The sequence below is a fragment of the Octopus bimaculoides genome, chromosome 16, assembly GCF_046866305.1.
Source record: "Octopus bimaculoides isolate indiv1 chromosome 16, ASM4686630v1, whole genome shotgun sequence".
In the NCBI taxonomy this organism is placed as follows: Eukaryota; Metazoa; Mollusca; class Cephalopoda; order Octopoda; family Octopodidae; genus Octopus; species Octopus bimaculoides.
In genome coordinates, this window is record NC_142943.1 from 38336674 (window position 1) to 38348893 (window position 12220).

General features: G+C 38.3%; 1 protein-coding gene across 4 annotated transcripts in view; it reads right to left on the bottom strand.

The window, feature by feature from the left end:
- LOC106883903 (synaptotagmin-16) overlaps positions 1-12220 on the bottom strand; it is a 200578-nt gene that overhangs the window by 11633 nt on the left and 176725 nt on the right. For all 4 annotated transcript variants that reach the window (XM_089364467.1, XM_089364466.1, XM_089364465.1 and 1 more), the window contains 2 exons: positions 1114-1393; positions 653-810 (listed from right to left, as the gene is read on the bottom strand). In XM_089364467.1, the coding sequence (XP_089220593.1) occupies positions 653-810; positions 1114-1393 (438 nt within the window). The remainder of the gene's footprint in view (positions 1-652; positions 811-1113; positions 1394-12220) is intronic.

The following is a 12220-nucleotide window of genomic DNA, read 5'->3' on the forward strand; positions in this document are numbered from 1 at the left end:
TATTTCATGTACTAAATTATTCATTTAGTCTTGTAAAATAAACTGTACATGTCTCCAATAAAAATCTATTCTATTCTCTATTAGAACACTGGAGTGAGTCCATATATCTTCCACAAGGTTATAACATGCTTCCTTTTATAGAATACTTCTCCTTCATCTGAACAAACACCAACAAAAGCAGAAAGACCTTCACAACAACAATGTTCTTTTATCTGTATTTGTCTGAAGACAACAAGAGAGTCATTATCTTGCAAGGAAGCTTCTTAGTGAAGAACAAAAATACTGTAGGCACTATAACAAGAGCCTTAAATGTTGCATAGCACAACAAAAACATAGAGAACTGACTCAATTCCTTGAGGTGGAGAGCATGTATTGTTTGGGAGGAGAATAATAGACCTAGTTTGCTCTTTATTTTCAGAATAGTAACTCAGTACAAAATACATTTCGTATCAGCAGTTAGTAGCAACACTGTGGATTGACGAGACTTTCTTTAGTTTGAAGGATTGGAATAAATCATCAACAGATAAAGCCTAGACTTTTTGAAGGGGTATGACAATGAGTAAATTGATTTTATTGCATTAATGAAATGATATTTTTAAAAGCAATTCATAAGATTTTGTTGATGTTTAAATAAATAATTGATCCAACTTACACTCAGGTTACTGCGTGGCTCCAGTAATATCCAGTGAGTTGATTCCATATCTGGGTTAATAGAAGCAAAACCAATGACAGCTTCTCCTAGCATCCTCTCCCTCCGCATTCTTTCACAACCATAGAGCCTAAAACGTACTCCCATGTTCATCAGGTCCTCTAATGTAGGAAAGAAAAAAAGAGAAATAAGAAATGACTTAATATTAGTTTCAAACTGTAGCACAAGGCCAACAAGTTCAGGGGAGAGAGTAAGTAGATAACATTGACCCCCACCCCCAGTATTCGACTGGTATCTATTTAATCAACCCCGAAAGGATGAAATGCTAAGCATTTTCCTGGCATGTTAACAATTCTACCATTTTGTTGCCTTAAAGAAATAATTTAATATTAATATATTTATGTCATAACAATTAGGTAACTTTGATAAATGTGAAATTATTGCCAATAAATAAATTCTTTTACCTTTCTGTATTTTTTGAAATGTGAATGTTTCACCAAATTCTGGATTATCTCCTGGTTTAATTTTGGTTTTGAATCTTTGTTTTTTTGTTGGTAACAGGAGTATTCGGACTTGGGCACTATTAGCACCACCCCTGTCTTTACTTGGGATTTCTTGAGCTTGCAAGATTGTTATTTTCATTGTATTCTCTTCGGGACTGTAGAGAAATGTAACTTCAAGACTTCCGCATTTAGAAATTAATGGTGGTTCTTGGTGCAAATCACTTATATCAAACAGATGCTCCTGAAAGTATAAAGAAACATATATACATATTACTTATGTATACATATGTATACATACATACTAAGTACATAGAAGTTTTATTTTCTCTTATTCCTTTCTGATGAAGAGCGTAGGCTCAAAACATAAAAGACTTTCTCACTTTCCCAAGTGTCAACCTAATACCCTGCTTGTTGTTCATACACCTGTCTTCGTCTTTTGTTTTTCTGTAAATTTCAACTATATATATATATATATATGTATATATATATATATATATATATATGTATATATATATATATATATGTATATATATATATATATATATATATATATATATATATATATATATTTATACACACACATGTATACACACACACACATGTATACACACACACACACGTATATATATACAGGCACAGACATGGCTGTGTGGTAAGTAGCTTGCTTCCCAACCACATGGTTCTGGGTTCAGTTCCACTGCATGGCACCTTAAGCAAGTGTTTTCCACTATAGTCTCAGGCCAACCAAAGCCTTATGAGTGGATTTGGTAGATGGAAACTGAAAGAAAACCATTCGAAGAGCTATGCTAGAGACATTAACAACAACTCTTTCCCTTCAACGAGCATCTAATTAATATATTTCTTGTGCACGTCATCACGTTTATATATATATATATAAGTTATTTATGTCATAAGAATTAACAAAGTTTGAAAGATGTGAAAATAAATCATTTTTAATGGTGAAATATGAAGTAGCTAAAGCTTAGGAGATAGTCATAGTCAGTGATATGGCTTGCAGTGGGCCTTGTCTGGTATGTGACATTGATAAGTCACAACAATGATGAAATATCAATGTCTGTCACTCTGAAAAAAAACCTATGTGAGTTGTCTCACTTGACTATGACGTACATTCGGGTGTTATTTTACACCAGGCGCCCAGAGAAAATATTCCCTTACACCTAAAAACTGTAGCTGACCCACAAATTAACAACACACATACCTTGTGTATGCGTGTTCGATTTTGTTTATATACCTTGAACTGCTTCCAATTCACACTGTGTAGTGTTCAGTGAATGAGCAGAATCAACACAAACCTTTGGCCATAGCTATGTCTCTAGTGTAAGTACATGAACTCAGGAAATGTTGGATCATCATCGATTAACGTCCACTTTCCATACTGGCATGGGTTGGACGGTTTGACTGAGGACTGGCAAGCCAGAAGGCTGTACCAGGCTCCAATCTGATCTGGCAAGGTTTCTACCACTGGATGCCCTTCCTAATGCGAACCACTCCGAGGGTGCAGTGGGTGCTTTTTACATGCCAATGGCACGAGGGCCAGTCAGGCAGTACTGGCATTGACCATGCTTGAATGGTGCTTTTCTATGTGCCACTAGCATGGGAGCCAGTCAGGTGGCACTGGCACAACTCTTTAATCTTGTTGAGGACATGACAACCACTTTAGTGCAGGTGTTATGATAAAATGCACCCAGAGTTCTATGTAAAGAGGTTGGTTTTAGGAAGGGCATCCAACTGTACAAATCATGCTAAAATAGAATGAATGAGCAAGACGTAGTCCTCTGGTCTGTCTATGAGAGCAGGGCAAGGCAGGGTAGTACCTCCAAATAAGGACTGGCTATGAGTGTAGTAAATTGTCCAACCCATGCTAATGATATGGTAGGAATGAGGGAGAGAAGGAAAGATGGAAGGAAGGCAGGAAGGAAGAAAGAAAGAAAGAGAAATAAGTCACATGATCCATCAAGATGGCAGCAGTACAAAGCCAACAAAGCTCAGAAGAGCAAAAACTTTTGTAGCAGTGGGAGAAGAGACATAGAGGAGGAAGAGAGAAAACACAGTTTGGGAATGAGAAATATGGATTAAGCTATAAAACAGTACAGAATCCTGAAAATCAAAACAAAAAAAAAATAGTAATAAATAAAAAAAAGTAAAAACATTTTGCAGTTGGTTGACTTGATAAGATGTTGACATTCCGTGAAAAAGATCAACATCTCATACATACACCATCGCCAACACCGCCACCTTGTGTTACTGGTAAAAATGCTTAAGTCAATCTTCCTGTAAATATGTCAATTATGCATTATAGCATCACACACAGTAATTTATTATATGTTAACATAACATATAAATAACATCACATTTTTTTATGATGATTGTTAAGGATTAAAACCAAAGTTAATGAGAATATAGGATTAGCAGCTGGTCTACTGGAATTTCAAGTCTCTTTAACCTCTTCCCCATATAACCCCCCGTCCATAGACCTACCACTAAACCAATTTATGCATCAACCATCCGTTACCTCAGTTATACCAACTAAATTGCTTCTACCTTGACGCTATCACAGTTAGATCTACCTATATATCATAAATATCCCAAACAAATTCTCACTTCTGCAATGTGCAACATAATGGCTATCTGGCACCCATCTCTCTCCATTTGTTAATTAAACTAGTTACATACACACACACACACACATACTCTCTCTCTCCCTCTCTCTCTCCCTCTCTCTCCCTCCCTCTCCCTCCCTCTCCCTCCCTCTCCCTCTCTCTCTCTCTCTCTCTCTCTCAGTCACATATGGATACACGAATATACAGTCAAACAAATGAACATATGTTAGTATATGCACACTCACACACACAAATGTGCATGAGCATGCAAATACACAACTGCGCACTCATTCATAAACATGCAGACGTGTGTAGAGACAGTAACACACACTTATACATATACATACACACGCGTATATATGCTTATATGGATGCATGTAAGCATGCATACACACACTCTCCCTCTCTCTCGGTCACACATATGCCAGCATGCACATACGTACACATACACACCCTCTCTCTCTCTCCCTCGGTCACGGATATGCCAGCACACACATACACACTCTTTCTCTCTCTCCCTTGGTCACACATTTGCCAGCACACACACACACACACTCTCCCTCGGTCCCACATATGCCAGCACGCACACACACACATACACACACACTCTCTTTCTCTCCCCCCACTTGGTCACACATATGCCAGCACACACACACACACACACACACACTCTCACTCTCCCTTGGTCACACATATGCCAGCATGCACACACACACATGCTCTCTCTCTCTCTCTCTCTCTCTTGGTCACACACATGCCAGCATGCACACACACACACACACACACACACACACACACACACACTCACTCTCACTCCCTTGGTCACACATATGCCACCTCGTACACACAAACACACAGACACACACACACACATATACACTTATATGGATGCACGTATACATGCACACAGACACACATACACACACACACAAACATTGCATTAGATAAATCTGCAAGCCGTTCTCAATTTGATGGTGTGGCTTTATTTTTGCAGCTGCATCTAGACGTCAGATGAAATATAGATATTCTCACAACTGTTGACATCATAATCACCATGGTTGTCTGTCATCGCAACCGTCATGAGCTAAGCTAACAAGGGAAGAATCAATACAGTCACTTGACTCGCTAAAACCAGCAACCAAACTCCATCAGATCACATTTTACTGTCTTTAGAAATAAAATTTTAAAAATTGAAATATTGAATAATATAATCCTGGATTTACAAAAATGGAAGGATAGTCAAGGCCAGAAAGACTTTGATCGTAGATCTGCTTGATCAGGGACAATGTTGGGTGCAACAACAACAACAAGTCATTACCATCACCCACACCCAGCTACCAATGATAAAATCAATACTAACCACCTTCACCACCACCACCATCATCACTGTGATAACCACCACCACCATCACCATCACCATCATCATCACTGCTGCTGCCACCACCATCATCCTCATCATTTGGTCATTGCTATTATCACCGTCTACCATCACTTGTCAATACGCATCTTCACCATGGTCAACCTTATAACCATCCAGCTGTTATCTATATTGAGTGATAGAAGCCAATGCTGGCATTATTATTGCTAGCATTGGCCACTATCACTCAACATAATCTGCCCTTATTACCACTTCAGCTGTCAATCATGAGTGTCACCATCACTCACTACCACTACCTTCACCCACCATCACTATGGTCAACTTTATAATCAACCAGTGGCTAATTAACTCCATTATCATTAACAGTATCCACCACTATCATTCACTGTAATTCACCTTTATTAAAATTAGTCATGAATGTCACCATCACTCACCAATTAACTATCATTGCCACCACCATCAACCATCATCACAATGATCAATTTCATTCATAATCAACCAACTGTTACTCCCCTCCATTTTCATTGGCCTCTATCACTCAACACTCAACCTTATTACTATTTTAGCTATCAGTCAACTATGATGACACCATTATCAACTACAATCATTTATCATCAACCATCATCACCACTATCATCATCTAACAACTAAATCTACCATCATCAATCATGAACATCATCACACACTATTAGTCACTAAACTCCCATCAGCTTCCATTAACCAACATCACTCATGACCATCTCCATCTCCAAGTATTGGATTTATCCTTTTGATATCAACCTGCCTGAAGCTACCCTTGATTCTAAGATACAGAATTCTTGCTTCAAAGAGATCTAAATTATAATATTCCAGCAACATTTCATGTTCGTTTATGTTCCAAATATGGAGTTAATACAAATGGTTATTTTATTAAACTTAGCATTATTTTGGAAATTAATTGAAGGAAAGGCAGTATGTTTCAACAGAAATATGGCAACAAAGGGTTAACCGAATCATTAGAGCATCAGAATTCACATGCAGCACTTTATGTTCTCAGATCAATTCTCACGAAGGGCTTTTATCATTGATAGAATAAAGGATCAGTCAAGCACTGAGTTTGATTTATATTCCTATAATGTATTCCTGATGTGAATGGAATTGTAATAGAAAACTAAGACTGACATGGGCCATCTATCATTATCATTAATCAGCAACAACCATTGAATCATTGCAGATCATCAGATATCATCAATCACCACAATGACCATCTTTCAACATCACCATTATTTCCATCAGTCACTGTCAGTCGCCATCAGTCACCATCAGTCAACACTGTAACCTCCAGTCTCTATCATACACCATCAGGTAGATACTCTGATCATTTATCACTACTGTCAGTTACTCCCCCACCCACCATTAGTATTTTCACTACCATCACTAATATCGATTTCAAATTTTAGCACAAGGCCAACAATATCAGGGGATGGGGCAAGTTGGCTATATTGACGCCAGTGCTCAACTCGTACTTATTTTATCAACCCCCAAAAGGATGAAAGGCAAAGTCAACCTTGGCAGAATTTGAACTCAGAATGTAAAGACAGATAAAATGCTGCTAAGCATTTTGCCCAGCATGCTAATGATTCTGCCAGCTCACCACCTTGATGATGATAATAATAATAATAATAATAATAGTAATAATAATAATAATAATAATGATAATAATAATAGTTTCAAATTTTGCCACAATGGTAGCAGTTTGAGGGAAGTGGGTGAGTCGATTAAATTGACCCCAATGTTCAACAAGTACTTATTTTATCAACTCTGAAAGGATGAAAGGCAAAGTCAACCTTGGTGGAATTTGAACTCAGAACGTAAAGACATATGAAATGCTGCTATGTATTTTGCCAAGCATGGTAATGATTCTACCATCTCACCACCTACTACCATTACTAATATCACTTATTACCCACACATCATCATCATCATCATCATCACCACTTCTCCACTATTTAACATCATTCTATCAGCCGTCACCCACTCTGATCTACCATCGCTCCATCACTCAGGCCATTATTCTACCATCCACTCATTACACTCCACCATAGCCCAATGTCACTCTTTCTCATCCAACAACTCCTCTTCCCACCTACCCCATTCTCATCCACCACCACCACCATCACCACCACCGCCTCATTGAATAGATTTGACCATTAAATTATAAGTTATCAAAGAAACATGTGTAGGTGTATGTGTGGTGTTGATGTTGGCAGTGGTGGTGATGGTAGTGGTGATGTTGGCAGTGGTGGTGGTGGTGGTGGTGGTGGGGATTGAATCTTTATACAGATTATCTGCTGGCAGACAATAAAATTGATTATTTCCCTCACAGCCATGTGATACTGTAACCATGGTGATGAGGATAGCTATGGGTGGAGCATGCGGAAGAGGTAAGTGTGTTAGTATGTGTGGTAACAGGGTATCGGAATTATGCCAGTGGTGGCGGTGGTGGTGGTGGTGGAGATTATTGTTGTTGTTTAGCCTCATGGATCCAGAAGCCCTATGGTCAAAGGTACCCCAATCATGACCAAACTGTGTGGTAAGAGGTTTGCTTCGCAACCATATGGTCCTGGGTTCAATTCCACTGCATGGCAACTTGGGCAAATGTCTTCTACTATAGCTTTGGGTCGACCTAAGCCTTGTGAGAAGATTTGACAGAAAGAAACTGAAAGAAGCCGATCGTGTGTGTGTATATGTATGTGTGTGCATGCATGTGTGTGTCTGTCCCCCACTACTGCTTGACAACAGTGTTACTGTGTTTATGGCCCCCATAACTGAGCGGTTTGGCAAAACAGATTGACAGAATAAGCACAAAGCTTTATCAAAAAATAATAAGTACTGGGGTTGATTCATTAGACTAAAATTCTTTAAGTTAGTGCCCCAGCATGGCCAGACCACAATCTAATGACTGAAACAAATAGAAGATAAAAGATAGAATGACACTGTCTAATATGTCATTCTCTTCTTAAAGACAGAAAAGCATGATTTGTGGGAGACTCAGTTGCCATTTCTAGCAAGGTGATGACCTCAAAAGGGCTCCAATTTTGGCTCATGTTATTGAACTTGCTTTTGGCAATCATGGTGGTGGTGTTAGTTGTGCTCTTGATACAGCTCTGTGTGATGGTTATGATCAAGGTTGGATTAAGTCTCATAGAGGCCTTAAGCACCTGAAAAATTTGGTGCCCCCATATACAGGGTGACCCAAAAGCAGGTTTATAGTTATCACGTGAGCACTTTAAATTTCTTTTAAAACAGTTAATTACATTTAAATTTCTATCTTACAATCATATCGTTTATGCACATCTTAAACAGGTAATGTTTAATCTCTCAGATGTTCAAAATGTCCTTCAACATTGCAACATTCTTCAAACTTCTTCAGAACACTGACACACAGTGCAGCACAAATTCCGATCTCCATCAATTTCAGTGAATGTGTCAGAAATGTAATCTTTTAATTCATTTACTGTTTTGGGATTCTTCTCATAAACTTTTTTTCCTTACAACACCCCACAAAAAAAGAAATCCATTGGTGTCAGGTCAGGTGGACATGGTGGCCATTTGATGCTGCCCCCTCTTCCAAACCAACACTGTCAACACATAATGTGGAGGTGCTCCATTTTGCTGAATAATGGTTTCATATTTTTTTTATAATTAAGATCTAAACTGTTAGTATATGAATGCAAAAGAGATAATTGAATAACTGTAAACCCACTTTTGGGCCACCCTATTTATGTAATTCAAAATATAAACAATAATAAACCATGAAATAAATTTCTATTTTTCAAAATGAAACAGAACTAACAGTAATGTGGAAAACAGTGTTTATTTTCGTACATTTCTACTGCATGGCACCTACTTTCTCCTACTTTTTTTAATTGCAAATTCTTTGATCATGTTCTCACTATAACACCATGAACACTTTGAAATTATATCTCTGATCATATAAACCACTTTGAATATTATTTTAGCAAGTTTAAAGAGATTCCTTTTGTGTTGTAAACCATTTACTATTTCTGTGGTGCCCCTGCCACCTTCTTTGATGCCCTAAGCATATGCTATTTTGCTTAATGGTTAATCCAATGCAGGTCAAATCAATTGTCTGTTTGGCATGAGTTCTACAGTTGGATGCCCTTCCTAACACCAACCAATTTACAAAGTGTTTTGGGTGCTTTATACATGGCACCGGCCTAAATCAGATATTCTAATTATTATTAGTATTTGTTGTGTAGGTGGTCTGTTGGTGTGATCTGTGATATTGTAAAGTGGGCTGTTTTGTATTCTTGATAATTTATTATGATCTGTTGCAGAAAGATTGAAAACAAAGACAGCACTAGCATAATCCTTAATGGATCTAATTATATTGTTTGTACGTTAATGTTATTTTTTCAGTGAGTGCTCTAAGTGTGTTTATGCATTGTTTTCCATTCATTGTTGTATCTTCTATGTGTACTGAGGATGTTTTAGAGTTGTATATAATTCTTGGTACATTTGTCTGTTGTGTTTGTATTTATGTTTATACAGCTGAGTGTGATGGTTCGTTGCGATTGATATTTTCTGGTGTTTCTGGTATGAAAGAGGTTCTGTTTAAGAAAGTTGACTTAGTGGTTAGGGTGTTGGGCTCATGACCACAAGATTGTGATTTCAATTCCTGGACCAGGCAATGCATTGTGTTCTTGAGCAAAACACTTCATTTCACACTGCTCCACTCCATTCAGCTAGTAAAAATGAGTAATCCTGCAATAAACCAACATTCTATCCAGGGAGGAATATGTATGCCAGGGAAGCCAAGAAAGTGGCCCAGTGTTCCTTATGGAGCAATGTGGATTAATGAACCATAAGTTTAGTGTTCTGGTGCAAGGTTTCTAGTTAATGTAGAGTTGGAGAAGTCCTGCAGCTGTATTTAAGGAGTAGAGGTGGGAAGATGCAACTGAGAAAAATTATCTGTTCATGAGGTTGTGTAAATGTTTTGAGGAGGTGTGAGGATAGATTAAAAAGAGTGAGTAAAAGAAGAGATCCCTGTGGTACTCTACAAGGGGAAAATTTTAGACTGTAGACGTGCTTGGTACTTGTTTCTTTTTCAAATTTTAACCTCTCAACACCTGAGATAAATCTACCTCTCTCTTCCTAATACTGCACCCCTTAGTTGTTGGAGATTTTTTTACCTTGATTGTTTTGTCTTGCAGGTTACTCAGTGATCTCACTAGTGTTAGTAGCATTAAGAAAAAAGGCACCCACTTCACACTTTAAAGTCATTGGTTTACACAGGGCATTTCGCCATAGAAACCAAGCCAAAGCTGACATTGGAGCTCAACACAGCTCTGTGGCATACCAGATCTTGTCAAACTGTCCAACTCATGCTACCATGGAAAACAGACATTTAATGATGATGATGATGATGATGTAGTACTGGATATAGTGGCTATGATAGAGCTGAGAGTAGTAGTAGTAGCAGTGGCGGCGGCAGCAGCAGTAGTAGTAGTAATGTTGGTGGATTTGTTAAGTATAAGAGTGTGATGATGGTAGTGGTGGTAGCCATGGTGATAATGGTGACAATGATGATGATGACATTGATGATGATGACGATGACAACAATGATGATGCATATCCTGCCATTGTTGTTGTTGTTGCTGCTGCTGCTGAAGGTAATGGACTAAGTTTTGACCAAGAAGATGATGGTGATGAAGATAAGGATAATGATTACAACAACAACAACAACATCAACATCTATAATGTTTGCTAATTGGTGGTTAGTAATTTATAATTTTTTTTTCTAGAACCAACAATAGCAAATTAATAAAATCCCTTCCAGCTAAATTGGTAAAACATTCTGATTGAAGAGAATCAATTAATTACATATTTAATCATCTTCCAGTGGATCTTTTATCCTTTATCTTTTATGTGTTTCAGGCGTTAGGCTGTGGCCATGCTGGGGCACTGCCTTGAAGAATTTCTTAGTCAAATGAACCAACCCTAATAGTTATTTTCTATTTTTTAAAGCCTGGTATTTATTCTGTTAATCTCGTTTTGCTGAGTTGGTAAGTTATGGCAACATAAACACGCCAACACCAGCTGTCAAGCAGTGGTGGTGGACAAACACACGCACACACACATGTGACAGGCTTCTTTCAGTTTCCTGTTTTTTTATTGCCCACAAGGGGCTAAACATAGACGGGACAAACAAGGACAGACAAAGGGATTAAGTCGATTACATCAACCCCAGTGCGTAACTGGTACTTAATTTATCGACCCCGAAAGGATGAAAGACAAAGTCGACCTCGGCAGAATTTGAACTCAGAACGTAACGTCAGACGAAACACTGCTGAGCATTTCGCCCAGCGCGCTAACGTTTCTGCCAGCTCACCGCCTTATTTCAGTTTCCATCTATCAAATCCACTCACAAGGATTTGGTTGGCCTGAGGCTATAGTAGAAAACACTTGCCCAAGGTGCTACACAGTGGGACTGAACCCAGAAACATGTGGTTGAGAAGCACTATATATATATATATATACATATATATAATGCAGGTGTTCCCAAACACGTTTTTTCAGCTGCTGCTCCCTTGGCACTCGGACCACATTCCTAGCACCCCACCACCCATCATTTACGATCACAATCACTGACCACTTTCTGTGGCAAATTCAAAGCAACTGCATTTCACAAATAAAACTTAACCTAAATAACCCAATTATTTTGTGACTTTTACATCCGTTGCCCCCTTTTGGCCACCACATTATCACCCCACTTTTCTTCAACACCCCCGAGAACTTTCGACCTTTCCACCCCACTCCCAAGTGGGCAGTACCGTCCACTTTGGAAACCACTGATATAGTGTGTACTACTAACACACTTTTATATATCTGAGGTATGTTGTTGATAGCTGTGTTAATAGCACACATTAAATATGTATTGTTATTAGTATACTCAGAATAGAAGCAGAAATGCACTCGTAGCACACTTTGAACAAATTTAGAAGTGTGTTAGTAGCACAACCAGAATATACGTAAAAGTTATTAGCACATCCTGTGTACATGTAGA